Below are 22,157 nucleotides of genomic sequence, written 5' to 3' on the forward strand. Positions count from 1 at the left end.
CTTAGGAGTGTTCTTTTCTTTGAAGAGAAATGTTTCTCAAAGCTGAAATGAATTTAAACTATTGGGGGAGAAAGGAGTGAATCAGGAGCTAGAAATTAGATAATTCAAAGTGAAGAAAAGCAAGAAAAGTTTCAGCAGAGCAGGTAATTAATCATGGGAATGGCTGTGTGTAAAGTACAGCAGCATCTCTGACATTTGAAATCAAGAATAAACATCTTTTCTGAGGATGTTCCTGCTACTCTCAGTGCTCAGTCACTGGGAACAAAATGCTGGCTGTGTTAGAGGAAAGGTCAGATTCTGTAAGTGCAGTGTTCCCTCAGCCCTTGGGGATCTCTGTGCTCATTAATGATCAATTAAGGATCATCTCTGAGATGGGGAGTGGGGAGGGAGCGAGGAGATGCTGCTCTTGTTCTGTCCCTTTGCCACAAACACTGAGAATTCAGCCCAGCTGCTCCTGGGGGCTCAGGGTGACAGAACCAGGCTTTGGCTCCTGGTTTCTGTGAGTTCTGGTGACTAACCAGGACAATTGGTGACTAACCAGGACAATTGGTGACTAACCAGGAGCAGAGCAGCTCCTGCCCCTCAGCCCCACAGTCAGGAGCAGGGACTTTGTGGTGCTGTTTGTCTTTTGGGATGGAGGAAAAAATATCTCTGCTTGTTTAACTGATGTGTTCAATGTGCCCAGGTGAGGATGGAGGTTTCCTGTCTATCTGTGCCTTAAACCACACTTGTGTCACCTTTTCCTGTTCGGTGTGCACTGGGAAATTGTCCAGGGTGGGATCCACATCTGGAGCATCCAGGGGGTGTGGGAGCCCTGCAGTGGGGATAAAGGCAGAGGAGAGGATTTGGAAAAGCAGGACAGCCTGGAAAAAAGGAGAGTTGCCTCTTTACATCTGTCAGAGGAGCTGCTGTGTTGTTAAACACAAATGTGTGTGTCCCACACTCCTGCAGTGGGATTGATTCCCTTCTTGGAGCAGTGCTGCAGCCTGGAATTCATCTTCAATTACAGCTCCTTGCAGTTTTCCCATTGGTATTTCACCAAAAAGCTGTGCTTATATTCCTTTGAAAGGGAGGAGGGAGGGGAAAGGGCTTCAGATTCCCTCTGAAGGATGGTGGGAGATGAACCTTCCTGTCCACAAATCCAGGGTGCAAATCTGCAGTCAGACCTTCTGTATTTGGCTTTTTTATCAGAGCTGCAGGGTGGGACTGAGATCCTCCATGGCATGGAGGAATTGAGGAGCTAGGGAGGAAAAGCAGCGTGGGAGCTGTGGGTTGTAGGGCTGGGGATGTGGATCAGGGTGCCCTGCAGGAGGAAGGGACATTTCCATTTTCTGCTGGTGGCAGTCTGGGACATGATAGCCTTTTTCTCCTGGAAATGGAGAAATTATTCTAGAGGAGCAAAGGGGTTTCTCAGAATTGCTCTCCAGCATGCCCTGGAGTTCCTCAGTGCAGGCTGAGTGAGGGGATGTGCTCTGGGTTCTGTTCAGGGGTTTTCACACTCATTTAAATGGTCCAGCAGCTCTAAAACCCCCAAACAAATTCAGGGTGCAGACCTGGGTCTGTGTGAGAGGCACGGGGTCCTTCCCAGTGGTGCTCTGTACATCCCATCCTCAGGAGCAGCCACCGAGAACCTCCTGGTGTCTGCCAGGGGTTCCACAGCACAGGAATTGCTCCTTGCCTTGGGGTCTCCTTGGGGAGGGGGGATCTCTTTCACACTGACTCCATTCCAGCACACACAAAAACGGAAATTTGGTGTTTCAAATGCAAGAAACACTTGGGTGTGGCAAATATTTACCTCAGACACACGGCGTGCTCTGTGTCTGGGTCGGCTCATACCCTGAGCTGAGGACGATGAAGTATTTTTCTGAATTTTTCCAAGCACTTTTTCCTTGACAATGCTTTTTGTTTTTTTCCCCAAATAACCCTGAATGCCCCGTCGTTGCAGGGGAACCCAGTGCCCCCAAGCTGGAAGGTCACATAGGAGAAGATGGCAACTCCATCAAAGTGAACGTCATCAAGCAGGACGACGGTGGCTCCCCGATCAGGCACTACCTGATCAAGTACAAAGCTGTAAGTGTGGCACAGCCCCGAGCCCCTGGGCCTCCCTGGGCTCTGGGAGGGGATGGGTTGAAGGGAGGAATCTCTGTCACTCACCTGGTTTAAATCTGACGTGCTGAGATGTGAAGAAGTGCTTTGGAAGGAACAGAACTTGCAGCTTTTGCTGTCTGGAAATAATTTAGTGATGGGACAGAATGAGAGGAGGAGGTGAGGGGATTTTGTCTCAGAAAACAGGATTCTGAGCAGGAGAGAGGCTGCTTTGACATCTCAGCCTCTCCCCCCAACAGCATTTGAAGGTTTCAGTGAATCCTGGTATTGTGAACACGTGGAATGTGTCATAGAGATCTGTTTACCAAAGAGTAGTTTCTTAATTAGCCAATAGCGTTTGAATTAGAGGAGCAATTAAATCTACCTGTCTATAAAAGCAATGGGTTTCTTAATTGTCTTGGTTTGAACAGACAGGTGTGTGCTAGGGAAGGCAGGAGCCTCCCCTGAAATGGAAAATGTAATCCCCCTGTCTCCAAATTGCTGTAAATTTGAAATTAAGGGGGGCTCTCAGGCCAAGATGTGGGAGCAGGAATAACAGTTCTTTATTAGGGAAGAAAACAAAAATAAACTAAACAATGCAGTGAACTAAAACAGCACTGCCAGAGTCAGAACCCAGCCTGACACCCTGTGGGTCAGGGTGTGGGCAGCAGAGCCATTGGAATTGTGGCTCAGCCCTCCTGCAGTGCCAGGGCTGGTTCTGCTGGAGCAGGGATCCTGGAGAAAAGGGTGTAGATCTTCTCCCTCTGAAAGTCCAGTGGAAAAGTGGATTTCCCTTTCCTCTGGGAAATGCAGTGGAAAGGCTGTGCTGGTGTCCCAGACCTCAGACTATATCCAGGTAGGAACGCTTGGCTCCTCCCCCTGGGCGGAGCTTCTCACAATGTTTATCAGTCATGCAGTGACACTCAGTGGCCATGAACAGGAGATACCACTTGTTTTTAAAATTCTAAAGGTTTAGTAGCAATAAAATGGTTATAAAAATAGTAATATAATTAAAGTTAAGAAAATTAACACAGCATAACTTTCTAACATAATACATATAATATTCATTTTAATATTTGCAAAAAGCCAATCATAAAATACGCATTTTTCACAATCAACCACCTATGAATCACAGAGTCAACACTAATTATCACAGCCACACCCTGTCAAATAAAATTGCATTTTTCACAATCAACTTTCTGTGGATCGTAGAGTCACCGACAGCAATGGCCTGTCAAATAAAATACACATTTCTCCCAATCTCAAGCTTTCTGTGGATCACAGAGTCAGTGCTCACTATGACAGCTACACCCTGTCAAATAAAATATGCATCTTTTCACAATCAACCTTCTGTAGATCATAGAGTTAATGCTCATTATGACAGCCACACCCTGACAAATAAAATATGCATTTTTCACAATCAGCTTTCTGTGCATCACAAAGTAAATGACAACCATGCCCTGTCAGATAAAATACACATTTTTCCCAATCAGCTTTCTGTGGGTTACAGAAATACACATTTTTCATGATCAAACTTCTGTAGACCATAGAGTTAATGCTAATTATAACAGCCACGCCCTGTCAGATAAATTATGCATTTTTTCACAATCAACTTTCTGTGCATCACAGAGTCAGTGCTCATTATACCAGCCCTGCCCTGTCAAATAAAATACTCATTTTTCACAATCTGCGGGTCACAGAAATACACATTTTTCACAATCAGCTTTCTGTGGGTCTAGAGTCAGTGCTCACTATGACAGCCACGCCCTGTTAAATAAAATACAGATTTTCCACAGTCAGCTTTCTGTGGGTCAGAGTCAGTGCTCACTGTGGCCCTGTGCCCTCCCTGCAGAAGCACTCCTCGGAGTGGAAGCCCGAGATCCGGCTGCCGTCGGGCAGCGACCACGTCATGCTGAAGTCCCTGGACTGGAACGCCGACTACGAGGTCTACGTGGTGGCTGAGAACCAGCAGGGCAAGTCCAAGCCTGCCCACTACGCCTTCCGCACCTCCGCCCAGCCCACGGTGATCCCAGGTACCGCTGCTGTGCCCGCCGGGCCCTGCCGCCCCCTAATGCCACCGAGCTGCCCCCGTGTGCCCCAGTAACCCCCAGAGCTCGCTTGCTTCCAGCCCATTCTCTCATGGTTGGTGCCCCCATCCGAGGCTGAGGGTCGTGGCTGCGTGCATACCTGTGGCAGGTATGTGGGAGTGAAACCCCTGCCTGGCTGCTCCCAGGGAATGGTGGCTCCTTGTGTGGGGTAGGAAAAGCTTTCTGAGAGCGGGAAGTGAAATTTGTGTTTTAAACCCCAGTAGGGCCTTCAGCTCTGCAGGGGGATGCTCTGCACAAGGCAGATTTCCCAAGTCCATCTCTGGAGGAGTAAAGGCATCAGGAGTTTGCTGGCAGTTGGATGAGAAGGCAGGGAAATGTGACCGTGTTCACAGGGGTCTGAGGATGAGGGAAGGGACCAGGATCTGACTCCATGTTTCAGAAGGCTGATTTATTAGTTTATGATATATATTATATTAAAACTATACTAGAAGAATAGAAGAAAGTATTTCATCAGAAGGCTGGCTAAGAATAGAAAAAGAAAGAATGATAACAAAGGCTTGTGACTGACTGAGACAGTCCGAGCCAGCTGACTGTGATTGGCCATTAATCAGAAACAACCACATGAGCTCAATCCCAGATGCACCTGTTGCATTCCACACCAGCAGATAACCATTGGGTACATTTTGTTCCTGAGGCCTCTCAGCTTCTCAGGAGAAAAAAAATCCTAAGGAAAGGATTTTTCAGAAAATATCATGGCTCCAGTGAAAGATCTCTCTCTGAGCATTTTTCAGTTCAAATTACCAAATGACAGTGACTTTCAAACAGCAATGATTCAGTGTTGAGGAGGACATCAGGAAAAAATAACTCAAAGGCTTTAGGGTGCTGCTGGAAGCTCTTAAAACAGAGTGTACTCATAAAGTGAGGGATAAGGGCAATTACTGCAAAAGCCAAGCAGAACTCTCAGCTGGGAAACTGGAACTGAGCAGTTTGTGGCAATCTGTTGGAAGGACAGTTAAGATTTCTTTTCTACACGTGGACATTTAAAAAAAGCAGTGGGGAAACCCACACAAAGCAACCAAAACCTGAGGATGTGTGGCTGGAGTAGCTGTAAATTGAAGTTGTGGTGGTTGAAGACAGGGATGCTGAGTCAGGGCCTCCCTGCACAGGCAGGGTTGGTGCTCCAGCCCATCCTGATGGGATTTTATTGATGTTTTCTCTTGAAAGCAGAGAGTTTCCTTCAGTCTTTCCCTGAGAACTCGGTCCCTGCTCCCCTGAGCCCATTCCCTGGCTGGAGGGAGCAGCTCAGACCTTGTGGGAATGCTGCAGGCCCCTTGGCTGAGGCAGGCCACGTTGTTGAGCACAGAAATAGGTGAAAAAGTGGGAAAAGTGGGACTGGTAGTGAGGAGGAGGGAGATGGGCCAAAGGAGAGTCTGGGGGTGCTTGGACAGGGCGTAGTTTTGGGTGGAAGGACCCTCAGTAACTCATTAACTCACTCTGTGGTTCTCATTTTCAGCAGCTCTAACCCTTGCTCCCCCTCTGAGCCCTTTAACCCATGTAACATGAGCAGGAACCCACTAAAAACCAGGGGAAAGCCAGTTTGTTACCAGAGCTGAAACTTCTCTGGCCTCTCTGCAGTTACTCCTTGCTTAGCTTGGTGTGGAGCCCAGGAGGAGCCGGGGTCTGAGGCTGCCTCTCTGGTGTTGCAGGTGGAAAAGCAGATTTGGGGTGTGCAGGGTTGCCCCAGGAGCTGGAGCTCAGCTGCTCCTCAGCAAGGGCTGTGTCCTGGTGCAGTGCCCTGCTTATTGCTGCCTTTGTGACTCTCTCTCCTGGGCTTTTGTCATTTTGGCCTCCCGAGGTGTTCCCTGGTGCCCAGACTGAGATTCTGAGGAGAATATTTCCAGGACAGGTTGGTTTTTCCTCTGCTGTGCAGCCCCACAGGTTTCATTGCCAAGCTGCACCAGGGAAGAGGCTCTGTGTGTTCCTTTTTCTTTTCTTTCTCTTTTTTCTTCTCCTTTCCTTTTCCTTTTCCTTTTCCTTTTCCTTTTCCTTTTCCTTTTCCTTTTCCTTCTCCTTCTCCTTCCCCTCCTCCTCCTCCTCCTTCTCCTCCTCCTCCTTCTCCTCCTCCTTCTCCTCATCCTCCTCCTTTCCCTCATCCTCCTCCTTTCCCTTTCCCTTTCCCTTTCCCTTTTCCCTTTTCCCTTTCCCTTCCCCTTTCCCTTTTCCCTTTCCCTTTCCTCTTTTCCTTTCCTTTCCCTTTCCTTTCCTTGTTGTTCCCATGGCATTTCTGTGGTTTTATCTCAGAATGAGCTGTGCAGGAGTCAGAGCCAGAGCTGTAACAGGAATTGTGCTGTACCTGACAGCAGTGATCAGGGATTCCCTGCAGGAAAATGTGCATTTATTGTGTGGAGTCCTTTGTTCCCCTCACCTGTGCAGAGTTCTGGGTGGCTGGAAGGATAAGGGTGTTATTTTCAGTAATAATAACAGTAATAATAATAATAATAATAATAACATCAATTATCCCACTGGCATTGGAGTGGTTCCCAAGCAGCTGGGAGGCTGAATGGCAGAGTCAGAGGATTCCTGAGGCCTTGGTGCTGCCTCAGGATAAAGTGGATTTATTACCCAGGCTTTGGGGCAGGGCTTGGACAGGCAGGTGGATTCTGTGCTGCACCAAAGCTTTTCTTGTTTTCCTTTTTTCCCTGCTGAAGGCAGCGTTGTGCTCTCAGGCTCCAGACACCATCTCCCTGTGTCTCGCTGAGCCCCTTCTGTCCCTTCATTTTAATCTCATTTTAATCTCATTTGCCTGCACTCCCCACCCTCCCTGCCTTGGACCCTGCTCTGCAGCTTTGGGCTTTGCTGAGCTTCTGCCCCTTTTGTGCTGAATGTGCTGCTCCTTGAACCCTGAGCCATTTTAATTTACGAGATTAAATTAAACCTTTGATTCTTATGTTTTCTGTATTTATGACCTAATTTTTTTTATCTATTTTTCTCTCTCTTTCTCTCTCTCTCTCTCTTTTTCTCTCTCTCTTTCTTTCTTTTTTTCTTCCTCTCTTCCTTCCTTTCCCTCCCCTCTCCCTTTTCCCCCAACTCCTTTCCTATGTCTGTCATCCATGGTCACCTTGGATCTCACGGGGAACATCCACGCTTGCCACATGCACCAAATTTGTTTTTCAAACAACCATATCCCCCCTCCTGGGAACCATTGTCTGGCACCTGCAGCGACCTTGGGAAGTCCATCAACGTCGTCCTCCTTTGTCTCATTGCTTCTCTCTGCAGTGACTCTGCTTTTGCTCTGTTAGAAACTTTCAAAAAAAAGAGTCAAATAAAGCAATATTTGCTTGGGAAGGCCTGGGTCCCACCAAGGTGTGGAAGGAGATAACTTTGCTTCAGAGGATCGTGTCAGTTCAGAGAAAAATTAAAAAAAAAAAAGAAACACAGAACTTAAAAAAAATGTTTAATTTGAAAGAGTCAGTATTTTGTAACAAGGAAAAAAGGTTTAAGCCAAGTTTTTTTTCTCTTTAACGTTTTTTTTTTGTTACTTGTAATGAATTTGCCCTTTTAAATGGATGTAAAGAAAGATTTTTTTTGTGTTGTTTGCTTGCTGTTTTCATCAAAGGAAGGTGCAATGTTGAAAGCCTTTAAGATCCTGCTTTTTACTGATTTCTCTGCACATCTGGTGCTGATCTTGTGCAAAAGGAGGCCCCATCCACAAACCCACAGACTGTAAAAAGAAAGAGAAGATTTGTCAGAGACCATCCTGCTGATTGCCCAGATGTCTCTGGGGGCTCTTGCATGTGGATCCAAATGTCTGGAAGGTTTTCCTGCCGTGCTGCTCTGACCATAAACATCTGCTGGGATCCCACTGCTGCTTTTCCTCCTCCTCCTCCTCCTCCTCCTTGTCCCTCCCTGGTGTGCAGGGTGGAGCTGGGCACGCCCAGCCCATGGACACACCCAGTGCCCGTGGATTTCCAGAGCTGTGTTCTCACAGATCCCTTTCCTTGCTGTCCTGACAGGAAATCTTGGCTTGGATGGAGTGAGCTGAGCAGCAGAGTTGTAATTACTGATCCTTGCTCATCTTCCTGGCTAGCTGTGGGTGTGGCAGCATTAATCCCTGGCTAAACTGGTTCAGTAGAGCCATCTTTGGTATCAAATCCCAGGAATTCCCTTGGACAAAACTCAGATGATTTTTGCATTGCTTCTTTGAAAAAAAAACCCAAAAAAAACCAAAAACAGAACTCCCCGCCCCCCCCTCCAAAAAAAATCTACCCAAAAAAACCTGACAAAACAACCCCAATTAATTTTTTGGGAAATCCATTGGGATAGGAAATCCATTGGGGTATGAAATTCGTTGGGATAGGAAATCCTTTTGGGATAGGAAATCCTTTGGAACAGGAAATCCATTGGAATAGGAAATCCATTGGGATATGGAATCAATTGGAACAGGAAATCCATTGAGATAGGAAATCATTGGGATAGGAAATTTGGGATATGAAATCCATTGAGATATTAAATCCATTGGGATATGAAGTCCATTGGGATAAGAGATCCATTGGGATAAGAAATCCATTGGGATAAGAGATCCATTGGGATAGGAGATCCATTGGGATGGAAAACTTGGGATATGAAATCCATTGGGATATGAAATCCATCCCCTCTGATGCTCCCCTAAAACCAGGGGTCTCTCCCTTGGATTGTCTGTGCCCAATGTCTCAAGGCCTCTCAGCTGGGTGGGTTCATCTTCCCGACAGAATTCTCACAGGGACAGACAGAATCCTGCCCTCACTCGTGGCTGACTCTGCCTTTTCTGCTCTGCTGTGTTGGAACTTTCCTGTCTGGATTGTGAATGCAAACCTGATGCAGGTGTCACACACAGAAACCTGTGGGTTCATTTTTTATTACAAACCCCCTCATTTCCAGTGTTGTAGAGTGTAGACACTTTGTTAGAGCTTTGGAGTTTGCTGAAGTGCAGCAAAATAATCCTGATACTAAAAAATGGTGTGATTTGCCCTCTAACTGCATTAATTGAGCTCATTGTAGATCTGAAATCAGCTTTTTGTGGGTTTCCCCTTATCCAAGAGGGAGGTCCCTGCCTGAGGCTGAGCTGTTTCTCATCACAATCACAGCTATTAAAGTGATCTCTGTAACTTTGTGAGGTTGGTGTGGAGAGAGCAGCACCTGTGGAGGGGGTTCTGTCCCTGAGAGGGGTTCAGGATTCTCTGTGGCACTCTTAACGTGGCTGAAATGAATCCCCAGCTCCACAGCAACCAGGAGCCCAGCCAGCATGGAGTAGACAGAAATTGCTTCTTTCTGTTGGATAGAATGAGGAGCAGAACTGGGTTTTTAGCACTAATTTGTGCAGATTTGTAACATGCCAGGTACCAGAGATCAGGCCCTTGGGGTGTCACATTCAGGGTCCCAGCCCTTGGTGTGAGTAAAATGAAATTTTAAATAGAGTTTTTAGAAAAGCCAGCGAGGAGGCAGAGGCTCAGATGTGGAAGCAGAAGAGGCTCAAGCGCTGGGATTTTCCTGCCCCAGGCACCTGCAGTTCCTGTGTGTGTGTGAGGGGCTGCAGCCCTGGAGGATTCCCAGTCTCTTAAAGTCCCTCCACATTCCCAGAGCTGCTTCTCAGAGCATTGTTTGGGCTGGAAGGTTTGGGAATGTCCTGCTCCACCAGGAGCAGCTGCAGGTGCCTGCACCTCCGGGGTTCAGGGGGATAAAAAGAAGGTTTTATCTAAGAGGTTTTAAACCCAGCTTCTCCTGGCTCTTGGAGCTGCTGGGATGGGGTGGGCACTTGGGGCAGGGTGTGATTTATCCAGGAAAGAGGATTTTGGTGTCACTGTGTTTTGGGACAGGGGTGTGATTTATCCAGGAAAGAGGATTTTGGTGTCACTCTTGTGTTCAGCCTGCAGAGGAGAAGCTTTGGGGTGACCTCAGTGCCCCTTGCAGGACCTGGAGGAGCTGGCAGGAAAAAGGGAGAGAGATGATTTCCATGGGATGGGGGGACAGGAAAGGGGGAATGGCTTCAGACTGACAGAGGGCAGGGTTAGGTGGGGTTTTGTTCCTTGTGAAGGTGGAGAGGGGCTGGGATTGAATTCCCAGAGCAGCTGTGGCTGCCCAGCATCCCTGGAAGTGCCCAGGGCCAGCTTGGATGGGCTTGGAGCAGCCTGGGATGGTGGAAGGTGGCCCTGGTCGTGGCAGGGGTGGGGTGGATGGGATTTTGGGTCCCTTCAGGCCCAATAGAGCCAGAAGGAGCAGAGCTCTGAGGCCACAATGCACAGGAATCCAGGGCAGCTCTGGGAAATCCCAAATCCCCATCCCTGCCCCAGGCCAGCTCCCCAGGCTGCTGGGAGCTCACTCACAGGGTTTGGAACAGGGATTTCTGCCCCTGGAGAGCAGGAACACTCACTCCTCACTCCCCAGGCTGCTGGGAGCTCACTCACAGGGTTTGGAACAGGGATTTCTGCCCCTGGAGAGCAGGAACACTCACTCCTCACTCCCCAGGCTGCTGGGAGCTCACTCACAGGGTTTGGAACAGGGATTTCTGTCCCTGGAGAGCAGGGACACAGCTCCCCAAGCTGCTGGGAGCTCACTCACAGGGTTTGGATGTGGATTTCTGTCCCTGGCAGAGCAGGGTCCTTGTCCCCAGGGTGGGCTGGGGGAACAGCCCTGAGAATCCTCCTGCACAGGGAACAAAGAGCTGTTCTCCTGGGGTTGGCTGCTGGCTGCAGAGTGGATTTTTGTTGGGTTTGTCCCTTCTTTTTCTCCCTTTTGCCAAATCCTGTAGGGCCTTGGCCATGCCTGCGGTCCCACCTGCTTCTCTCCACCCTTTTTGTGTCTTTGCTGTGCCTGGACATTTTGTAGTGAGACCCCCCCAGGAAGACACAGCTGAGCTCTCTCTGTCAGGGCAGGTTTTGTGCAGAAATTAAAACTGCTGGGTGGTTTTCCTGTGCACTGTGAAATGAGGGGGATTAGAAAAGCCAGTCTCGCAGGAAGCTCATTTTCCATTGGAAAACATAATTTGTAATTAATAAATTCTTCACTTCTTTAGAATGAAGGACTCCAGAAGTTCTTTAATGGTTTGTGTTTCCTTATTTAACTGGTGGAAATGTTGTTCCTCCATGTCCTGAGAATGGCAAAAGGGGAGTAATGGAAGGGCTGGATGTGGATCAGGTCAGAAATGTCCAACATCAATTTATTAAATTTATTTCACACACACAGTGTGAGCAGCTGCTCCACATTATTTATACATTTCTTTATTTATTTATACATTTATTTCTCCATTTATTTATGCATTTCATTTGTACACAGAGTTGTTTTAGGCTCCAGCAAACCCTTGAGGGATGTCTAAATATTAGTTTCATTTAATACAACATAAATCCAGCTACAGGATGGAGGGAATGTTTCAGGAAGTATTTGGAGATCAATTGAATTTAATCAGATGGGACAGTCTGTGAAAAGAATAATCTCTTCTATGATCCTGCATTTTGTTGGAGCAGCAAAATTCCTCTACAAGGAAAAAGAAAGGCAGCACCAAGAGCCTCCCATGTCCATGAGGCTGTGGAGGATTTTTATATTATGTTTCCTTGTGCCAGTCCCTGGAAGGTTTGGAATTTCAATTCATGCCACGAGTTAGGATTTCTGAAACCACAGCTAATGGGAAAAGGTTGGAAAGTTCCTGCAAATTGCAGGGCTCCCTTACCAGCCTAGAAACCCAAATTGCAGGCAATTACCTTGGCCCAGTTTCCTTGTCTTGAGGTGTAAAATCCCAGAATAGCACAAGAACAGGGACATTGCTCTGCAGGCCTGCCCTGCTTCTCCCCAGCTCCATCCTCCTCCTCCTCCTGGGGCAGAGGGGCAGGGCTGGGGGCTTTGGAGGGCTTGGTGCCTGCCCAGGGCTCGGCTCTGGGGGAGCACGGGGCTCTGTTCCTGTCAGGGCAGGAATTTGGGGGGTGACAGCTCCTGGAAAAGCTGGGGGGAAGAGGAGGCAAAGAGCAGCACTCTGGTGGGAGTGGAATTCTCCAGAAAGGGGAAAATTGCAGCTCTGGAGGCACCCAGAGAAGTCTGATCCCGGGATGGTCCCCTTGGCCCACACAGGGGGGTGGATGGGAAGTGTGACACAGCTCACCTGAATTATTGAATCATCCCTGCAGGGATCCTGAGCACACCCAGAGGGGAAGATCCCTGCCCTCCTCACTCCCTGCAGGCACCAGAGGGTGGTGGATCCCTGTCACCATGTCACCCTGCAGCTTGCTGGCACGGGCTGGGCTGTGGGACCATGTTCTGCTCACCAGGGGCTGGACTTGTGATCCCTCAGGTGTCTCACTGTGGCTTTTCTGCACTTTTCCTGCTGGGACCTGCATTCCTTGATCCGTCTCAGGGTCACAAAATGAAACACCACCTCTCTGCCTCCTGTTTTTAACCAAAGAAATGCGTGGCAGGGGCTATGGCTCTCTCCAAGCCCTGGGAAGGGTCTTCTCACCTGTCCAAGTGGGGATCAAGGGGCTCTGCTGGGGTTCTGCAGAGCAAAGATTCCAAGGGTTTGGGGCTCCAGGGGCTGGGCTGGTGTGAGGCTGGGGAGCCATGAGCAGGTTCTGCAGGGCTGGGTCTCACCTGAGCTCCAGGGAGGGCTTTGACTCAGTTTCACCCCCCCAGCTGGGGGTTCACCAGCGCTGAGCATCCCCCAGTGATTTGCATCCCACCAGGAAAACCCTGCTGCAGAGCCTGGCCTTTGCTTCCACTGCTCCTTGGGCAGGGCCAGGGACACTCTGCACCTTCCTCCTGAGGAGGAAGAGGGAAGCAGGAGCCCTGCCTTGTGTGCACAGCAGGGACTGTGCTGTTTGCTTCCCAGGCTTTATCCCAGCAGGCATGGGAGAAGCCCCAGCAGGGCCATCCTTGCAGGCAGATTCTCTGTAGGATGAAGCACTGGTATTGCACAGGGCTGGTACAGGGGTGGACTTCTAAAAAAGCAACTTAGTGCAGCCCAGTGTGAGCCCTGAAACCCCACATTTTAACCCGAACGCCTTCTCTTCTTCTCTCCCTCGGTGTCTGAAGCCAGCACCAGCCCTGCCTCGGGCCTGGGCACTGCTGCCATCATTGGCATCCTCGTGGTGGTGTTCGTGGCGCTGCTGGTGGCCGTGGATGTCACCTGCTACTTCCTGAACAAGTGTGGGCTGCTCATGTGCATCGCCGTCAACCTGTGCGGCAAATCCGGCCCGGGGGCCAAGGGCAAGGACATGGAGGAGGGCAAGGCGGCCTTCTCGTGAGTACTGACCCCAAAACACCCCCTCTGTGCCCCAAAACCCCCCTCTGTGCCCCCAGAACCCCCTCTGTGCCCCAGGGGCAGCAAAGGAGCTGCCTCAGGGAGGGGGCTGGCAGGAAGGTGGGTTTGGAGCTGCTCCTCTGGGGTTTTTTCTCGTTCCTGTTGGTAGCCATCAAATAGGTTTCCTCAGTGCTGGACATCCCAGAGCTGGACATCCCAGTGCTGGACATTCCAGTGCTGGACATCCCAGTGCTGGACATCCCAGTCATCCCAGTGCTGATTACACCAGTGCTGGACATCCCAGTCATCCCAGTTCTGGACATCCCAGTACTGGACACTCCAGTCATCCCAGCGCTGGACACGTCAGTGCTGGACATCCCAGTCATCCCAGTGCTGGACACCCCAGTGCTGGACATCCCAGACATTCCAGTCATCCCAGTACTGGACATCCCAGTTCTGAACATCCCAGTTCTGGACATCCCAGTGCTGGACATCCCAGTGCTGGACACCCCAGTGCTGGACACCCCAGCCATCCCAGTGCTGGACACCCCTGGAGCTCTGTGCTGGGTGCCTGGAAGGAGCAGTGACCCCAGGAGCGCTCGGGCCCGTGTCCGTGTGTCTGGCCGTGTCCGTGTGTCTGGCCGTGGCCGTGGCCATGCCTGGCTGTCCCTGCAGGAGCAGCCATCACTCCCTTTGCCGTTCCCTCGTTGCAGGAAGGATGAGTCCAAGGAGCCCATCGTGGAGGTGCGCACGGAGGAGGAGAGGACCCCCAACCACGACGGGGGGAAGCACACGGAGCCCAACGAGACCACCCCGCTGACAGAGCCAGAGTATGTGGCCTTAGGCAGCCCTAGCACAGGGGCACTGCATTGCCCTCAGCTGCCCCAGCCCCTCAGGAACAGCAGTTAGGGCAGCAAGAGAGGAAGAAAGGTAAAATCTCCACGTGCCAGTGAGGAAGTGCCTCCTGTCAAGCTGCAGTGGTTGCTGTTCCCAGCACTGGAAGGGAAGTGGAAGGAAGCAGTGTTTGCTGAAAGGCTCTGTCCCGTGTGGAGATCCAGCACTGTCCAGGATCTGCAAAGGATCCAGAGCAAAACCAGCCCCAGCAGTGCTGGGTGAGAGCCTGAACCCGTGGGGAGAGATCCTCCCCAGGAGCTGGGCGCTGGATGTGGAGTCACAGCAAGGCTGAGCATTCTGAGAGAGAGCTGGGAGCTGAGTCTGCATTTATGTGTGAGGAAGGAGTTTGGGTTTGAGGGGGGCTTAGACAAACCTGCAGCTGCAGGACAGGACGAGGTGAGGGGCTGGACCCAGGGTCCCATCTTGTGTTGTGTTGGTGGCACAGGGCTGCAGGCTCAGGGGGGTGGCAGAGCTGCCTGGAGAGCTCAGGACCACCAGGCTGAGAGGAGGGTTTTAGGTGAGGAGAGTTTCTGCAAGCTGACAGGATCCCATTTGCCTCAGCCCAAGCACTCCACATGAACAAACCATCCCTGCAGGTCACGTCCTCTTGGCTTTTTTCTCTTCCTGATGATCCTGAGCCATCCCAGCCTTGCTCCCTTTGCATGTCTGACCTCTGCACGTCTCTGCTCCCGAGTCCCCCTCCATGTCACATGTGTGTGCTGTCCTCTCTCCCTCTCTGCCCTCTCTGCCCCCTCTCCCTGCTGTCGTTTCGGGCCTTCATTGTCTTTCTCTCTCTCTCTTTCTCTCTCCCTCTCTCTCTCTCTTGTCCCCGTGTCCCCCTCGCAGGCACCCCGCCGACACCGCGGCCACCGTGGAGGACATGCTGCCTTCTGTCACCACGGGCACCACTAACTCTGACACTATCACTGAAACCTTTGCCACTGCCCAGAACAGCCCCACCAGCGAGAGCACCACGCTGACCTCCAGCGCTGCCCCGCCGCCCGCAGGGGCTCCCGACGGGGCCGCGGCTCCCGGCCAGGCCACCCCGGCCAAGGGCACGGCCGCCACCTCGGCAGTGTCACCAACACCCTCCTCCGCCCCCAAAGTGGCCCCTCTGGTCGATCTCAGCGACACCCCCAGCTCTGCTCCGGCCACCAATAATTTATCTTCAGGTGTGCTGCCGGGGCAGGCCGTGCTCAGCCCCAGCGCCGCCGATGCCGCCCCAGCCGGGAGCAAGGCGGGCGCCCCCAGCCCCGCCAGCCTCACGAGCCCTGCAGCTCCCAACGAGGCCAAGCAGGAGGTGGCCAAGAGCCCCGAGAAGGAGCCCGTGCAGCCCAGCACGGTGAAGAGCCCGGCAGAGACCCCCAAGAACCCGAGCAACGCGAAGAGCGAGGCTGCCGCGGGCAGCGCCGCCAACCCCTCGCAGAACGAGGACTTTAAAATGGACGAAGGGACCTTCAAGCCACCAGACATTGACCTTGCCAAGGATGTTTTTGCAGCTCTTGGCACTGCTTCTCCTCCTGCTGCCAACGGGGCTGGTGGGCAAGCCCCCGAGGCTGCTGCTGCCGCTGCAGACAGCTCTGCCCCCGCAAAGACCGAGTACGGCCGCCTTTACTCTTGTGTTGGTTGTGTGCTGTGTCCCTCGTGCCCTGGTGCTCGTGCTGTGTCCTCTGTTGGGTGTTCTCTTGACTAATCTCACTGTTCCCTTAGCCAACTAACTCACCTGAGAGGCCACAGGGCTTGGCTTGGAAGGTGCCAGGAGGAGAGCAGGAGAGGCTGTGCCAGGGAGGCAGGGACAGGGAGCTGGGAATTGATCAGAGATAAATTGTTGTTCCTCAGGCTTTTGGGCAGCTTTGTCTGTCCTGGGTTATTGTTTCGTAAGGAAGAGCAGGAATAGTTCAGTTTGGTGTAAAGAGCTTAGAGTGCTGATGTTCTGCAGGTCAGTGATCCAATCTCCTGCAGGTCAGAGGAGCCTCAGGGCTCACTCAAGGTCAGGCTGGGCAGCAGGCAGTGCCCTGGGCAGGGCTGACAGCACTGGAGGCTCTGGAGCTGTCCCCAGGCTGGGGCAGTGTGAGCCTGGCTGAGATGGGGAGCACCCTGAGCCAGGCAGGAGAGAGAGAGCAGCACCTGGGGGCTGGGGGGTCCCAGCTGTGCTGCAGATGTTGGGCCCTGGCTGGGCTGGCAGTTGTCACCTCTGAGGGTGGTCACCTCCCTCAGGCTTGTGAAGATGTCTGTGACAGAATTCCCGTCTTCTGTGTTCCCCTTTCTCCAGCACCCCAGGGGTTTCAGGACTGGCTTCCTGTAGGAACACAAAAAAATGGGATTGCTGCTGAATTGTCAGCAAATTCCAAATTGTTGCAGCAAATTCCAGTTTCGGAAAACACCAGTTTTGGTAAATACCAATTTCAGAAGATCTCCATTTCAGAAAATCCCAATTCCAATGAATACCAATTTGGGGTGCTAAAGCCAAATCCTTCTGCAGCCGGGGGAGCTTTCCTTGCTGCTGAATTGCATGACTATTTTAGTGTGAACCGTGTTTTTTGTCATAGTATTGAAATAATAAAAGCTTCAACATACTTTGGATGTGGAAGGTGTAGCGCTAGTTCAGGTTTGAGAAACAAAAATTTAAAAAACAAACATTCAGGAATTAAAATAATTTAAAAAGAGAAAGAGAACAACTCTTAGAAAGAGCAGAAGCCTTTAACTGAGAGGAGCAAGCTGACAATTTGGCTTTAGCTTGGGGTGCTAAAACCAAATCCTTCTGCAGCTGGGGGAGCTTTCCTTGCTGCTCCTTTCTGCACCCCTGCAGCTGAGCAGGGAAAGCCAAAAAATGTTAATCTAGACCTGAATGAAGCAGGGTGGGGAGCTGAGCTGGGCTCTCCAGACTCCTGCATCAGGAAATGCTCTCCCAGAGGGATCTGCTCCCACCAGCCACTCTGTCCCCGTGGCTAGCTCAGCCCAGCTGTGTTTCTGTGCCTCTAAAGCCTGTCCTTGTGGTGCTTCTCCCCAGGAAAATGCCAGCAGAGGACAAGGGCGCCGTGCAGGACAGGAAGAGCCCCGCGGCAGAGGTGAAGACGGTGCCCAACGAAGCCACACAAACAAAGGAGAGCGAGAGCAAAGCATGATCAGCACCAGAGGGGACGGCAGAAACCTTCACCCGAGCATTGAAATCACAACCCACACACCCATCTCATTCCTCTAGTGTCTGTTGCCTTTTTTTAAAAAAGAAAGACAAACAAACCAACCAGAAAAATGCATAAATGGGGGGAGGGAGGGAATGTCTCTTTTTTCCTTTTCTTTTTTAATTTTTTCTCTTCTTCTCTTTTTTTTTTAATTTTGATTTCTATTTTTTGCTTTCTTTGAGATTTCTAGAAAGGTTCTATTCGTTGTGCACTTGCTTTTAAAAAGTAAAACATGTTAAAAACAGGGTTAAACCCGTCACCAAATCAGGGCTCAGCTGGCCCTGTGTATATTCAAACAAGCAAACATTGCAATGCTAGTTGCAGTGTGGTTGGGAAGCTCAAAATCAAGTAGTCCTAGACACAAAAAAAAAAACACAAAAAAGACAAAAAAAAGAAAAGAGACCCTGTTGTTTCCTTTGTTAGTATAGCAGAGATAACCACTGTGCTGCTGGGCACAGCTGGTGCTTAAAGAACAAAGTCCACAATTTATTTTTATACTTTTCAGTCGAGTTTGAAATATGTAAAGCCTCATAAATAAGTTATAATTTCTGTTCACCTTGTATCTGGTCAGTATGCAAAGTGTCTCGAGCTCTTTGTGACTGAATCCTGCTCGCCACGTTAGACCTTTATTTGGGGTTTATTATTATTATCTATTTTTTAGGAAGAATGCCAAAATTGCAGCTTTGGGGGATGTATTTCAATTTGCAGTATTCAGACTCTACATTTCTTTTCCAACTTTACGTTCAATTTTTTTTTTTTTGGCCAACTTTGGTTCTTTCCAGTGTTTACAATTGACAGATATTTTTTTAACTTCTGTTGTGTTGAAATGGATGTGTAAAATAGCTGCCTTTTTTTTTTTCTTTTTGGTTTTGGTTTTTCAGTCAATCCAGTCCTGTAGACACTAGGGTAGCAGCATGCTTGCTTTGCAAAGGGAGACATTTTCAACCATGGATGTTTACAGTAGTCGTTTCCCCTTTTATCTTTTCTTAATTATTGTTATTATTATATTATTGTTATTATTATTATTATTATTTCTTACTGGAGTAAGAAGAAAAGCGATGCTGGGGTTTGGTTTGGGGTTTTTTTGGGGGGTGGGGGTGTTCAAACCTCTTGGCACCAGTCAAGGGCTTTACCCAGCAATCCCCAAATCTGCTTGGGGTCAGGGAGTTGCTGGAGAAAATCCTTCTGGCCTTAAATTTAGTTTGAAGTCCCTCGCTGGACCTGGGCCTGACTGCATAAGAGAAATCTCATCTCTGCTTTTTTAGGACATTCTCCCCTTTCCTTCACAGAACCCTCCCGCAGCTCTGAGGGGCTCAAGGGAGGTTGGACAGTTTGGGCTGGTCTGGGCTCAGGTGTGTGACCAAATCAATCCCTCCTGATCAGGGCAGAAAATTCCAGTTGCAGAAAATCCCAATTTCAGTCAATTCCAGTTTCAGCAAATTCCAGTTTCGGAAAATACCAATTTCAGAAAATACCAGTATTGGTAAATACCAATTTCAGAAGATCTCCATTTCAGAAAATCCCAATTTCAGTAAACACCAATTTCAGAAAATACCAATTTCAGTAAATAACAATTTCAGAAAATCCCAATTTCGGTAAACACCAATTTCAGTAGACACCAATTTCAGTAAATTCCAATTTCAGAAAATCCCCATTTCAGTCAATTCCAATTTCTGTAAATACCATGTCCTCTGACCCTAAAGCTAAAACCCAAAAGATCTTTTCCCCACAGGTGCTGGGCAGAGCCCAGGCCCTTCTGCAGGTCCAGCGCCTGCAGGACCCACCCTGGAATCAGGAGCAGGGGCTGGAATTCTGTGCCAGGGCCATCCCTGGGCAAGGGCTGAGGCAGCACCTGAAAAATTAAATTATGGATGGGGGAGCTGATCAATGGGATTTATTATCAGGAATTGTGGAGCAACACTGAGATTTGGGGTGGGAGTGCTGATTAATGGGATTTATTATCAGGAATCGTGGAGCAACACTGAGATTTGGGGGTGAAAAGGAGCTTTGAGCAGAAGGAAGGCAGAGGAGTGTAGGGAGAGACCAGCCCATTGTATAGAGATGTTCCTCCTGTTGGGGTTTTGGGTATTATTTCCTTTTTTCTTTTAATTTTTATTTTATTTTATTTTCCCTTTTATTTTCTTTTTTTTTTTTTTTAATTCTACTTTAGATCTGCAAGCTTGTGCACTGTGGGTGCGTGACTATTTTAGTGTGAACCGTGTTTTTTGTCATAGTATTGAAATAATAAAAGCTTCAACATAGTTTGGATGTGGAAGGTGTAGCGCTAGTTCAGATTTGAGAAACAAAAATGAGAAATAAATATTCAGGAATTAATTTAAAACAAAAAGAGGAAGAGAACAACTCTTAGAAAGAGCAGAAGCCTTTAACTGAGAGGAGCGAGCTGAGGAGGGGCGTGGAGGCTGTGTCTGTGTGTTCCTTGGGAATATTCCCTCTGTTCCAGTGCATCCCAGCATTCCAGCTGTGAGGGGCAGTGCTCTGTCCATTCCAGCTGTGAGGATCCATTCCAGCTGTGAGGGGCAGTGCTCTGTCCTGTGCTCACTGTGGGGTTTTTGGTTTTGTTTTGCTCAGCTCCTGGGACCCCAGGGAGGGCTCTGGGGGTGCAGCTGAGGCTGCCCCACCTGTTCTGGCAGATTTTGGGCAGGATGGAGCCTTTTCCCCAAAGAAATGAATCTATACCACAGCTGGGCAGCAGCAGTGCCTCCATACCTGTGGGTGAGCACAGTTTGTCCCTTTTTGTGCCCAATTCTGGCTGCTTTTGTCACCTTTGTGTGCTGAGCAGCTGGGAGGAACCACAGCCCCATCCCAAAACCCTGCCCAGGGATCTCCACCAGCACCTGCCAGGTGGGCACTGGGGGAGCTGCCCCACCTGGGTTGGCATTTTTGTCCCAAAAGGGGACGAGCTCAGAGCCCAGCCCAGCACCTGGTGACAGCCTGGGGGTGGCACTGGCTGGGCTGGATGATCCCTCCATCCCAAAGCTCTGGTTTGGGCAGGATGGAGTGAGCTCAGGAGGGAGCAGCTCCTTCCAGTGACCCCTCCCCACTGCCACGGCTGCTCTGGGCTTGGTGGCACTGCTGTGGCTCTGTGTGTCCATCCTGGGCTTGGTGGCACTGCTGTGGCTCTGTGTGTCCATCCTGGGCTTGGTGGCACTGCTGTGGCTCTGTGTGTCCATCCTGGGCTTGGTGGCACTGCTGTGGCTCTGTGTGTCCATCCCCAGGGTTGGTGGCACTGCCGTGGCTGCTCCATCTGTCCATCCCCAGGGTTGGTGGCACTGCCCCCTGCCTGTCCCCAGTGTCACAGGAGCGGTGCCATCTCTCTCGTGCTGCACCATTCGTACAGGTGACAATAGTGCATCCCGCCCGTCAGCTTCCAGAGTGGCGTTTTCTTTTCACACTTTTCTATGGAGCCTTCAAACCCCACGTCTTTCACCACCAGGCTGTTTTGATAGTTGTTCTCAGCCCCTCCATGGCCATCCTTCCCCAGCATTCCCTACTTTTGGGGGCCTTCTATCTTGTTAAAAAAAGAAAAAAACAAAAAATCTTTTTACCGAGTGAAACATCGACTCCACCTTTATCCCCATTCTCACTGGTGTAAATACTGATACTAACTGAGGATTTTGACTTTGCATTCTGTCAGAATACTGTGTTCAAATAAAAACTACAAAAAAAAAAAAAAAAAAAAAAAAAAAGCTGATGCCTGCAGTCTGCCCTTCTTTGCTCCTGCTCCTCGTCCCACCTGAGTGGCACCAAAAGCACTTGAGCACTTGCAAGTTTGTTTCTTTGTCCCTCCACATTTATTTGCTTCTTTCCTGGAGATAGCAAACACAAAAATGCAGTTTCACAGCTACTGGGAAGCTCCCAAAAAGGCACTTTTGTGTTGCCTGGCTGTGGAAAGTGTGACCGAGTGTTGGGTGTGAGAGGTGACCTCTGCCCAGCCTGAACTTAATGAGGTTTGAGTTAATTAATTCATTCAATTAATTCATTTTAAAGTCTTGATTTTTTTTTTTCTAAATCCTAGATAAAAATTGACCAAATGCCCAACTTTAATTTTTTTTTACTCTGGGGATTATGGGGAGGGGAGGGTTGTCTCACCTTCACCAATTCAGGCAAACCAGAGTTGATTCTCACACAGGAGTTCCCACTTAGCTGAAAAAGAGCTTTTTAAGTCACTCCCTGACCATTTGATGTAAAAAACACCAAATCTGCCAAGTGGGGAAGCACCAGTTGGCCCAAGTCCTGGTTGGGGTTGGAGGGGGAGGTTGGGGTTGCCCCTGGATATTTGGGGTTGTCCTTTCTGGGTTCAGAGCCCCCTCAATCCCCCCGGTCCCTGTGCGTCGTGGGACCTGTGCCCTGCCTTTCCTGGCTCCCTGCTGCACCCTTTGAGCCTGGAGGAGCTCAGGGCTTCCTCCCTCTTCTCCCAGAGAACTGAAAAGGGATTTTCCTGCTCCTGGAGCTGGGGCTGTGCTCAGTGGCAAAATCACTGAGAGATCCTTTATTAGAGCTTTGTGTTTCTTTGGCCATTTTCTCAACCCTCAGACCTTTTAATTTCCATTTAATTTTAATTTTCCCTCGTCTCTCCCTCTGTTAAGGCCATGGCACCTGACTGGCAGTGTCATCTTGGCTGAGTGTGGCTCCTTTTCCCCTGGGCTGAATTTGGGGTAAGTCTGAGTG

At 49.8% G+C, this 22,157-nt stretch overlaps 1 protein-coding gene across 12 annotated transcripts in view; it reads left to right on the forward strand.

Moving 5' to 3' along the window:
- NCAM1 (neural cell adhesion molecule 1) overlaps positions 1 to 21,043 on the forward strand; it is a 92,798-nt gene extending 71,755 nt beyond the window's left edge. For 2 of the 12 annotated variants that reach the window (XM_071449663.1, XM_071449665.1), the window contains 6 exons: positions 1,952 to 2,070; positions 3,938 to 4,118; positions 13,185 to 13,392; positions 14,106 to 14,222; positions 15,133 to 15,885; positions 17,297 to 21,043. In XM_071449663.1, coding sequence (XP_071305764.1) covers positions 1,952 to 2,070; positions 3,938 to 4,118; positions 13,185 to 13,392; positions 14,106 to 14,222; positions 15,133 to 15,885; positions 17,297 to 17,411 — 1,493 coding nt within the window. In that variant the 3' untranslated portion in view covers positions 17,412 to 21,043. Of the gene's footprint in view, positions 1 to 1,945; positions 2,071 to 3,937; positions 4,119 to 7,352; positions 11,184 to 13,184; positions 13,393 to 14,105; positions 14,223 to 15,132; positions 15,886 to 17,296 lie in introns of those variants that run through there. The other 10 variants (XM_071449664.1, XM_071449666.1, XM_071449671.1 and 7 more) reach the window with 7 other exon arrangements.
- The last annotated feature ends 1,114 nt before the right edge of the window (positions 21,044 to 22,157 follow it).

This window comes from Agelaius tricolor, unplaced genomic scaffold (genome assembly GCF_023055355.1).
Source record: "Agelaius tricolor isolate 1412-34295 unplaced genomic scaffold, bAgeTri1.0.p SCAF_29, whole genome shotgun sequence".
NCBI lineage: Eukaryota > Metazoa > Chordata > Aves > Passeriformes > Icteridae > Agelaius > Agelaius tricolor.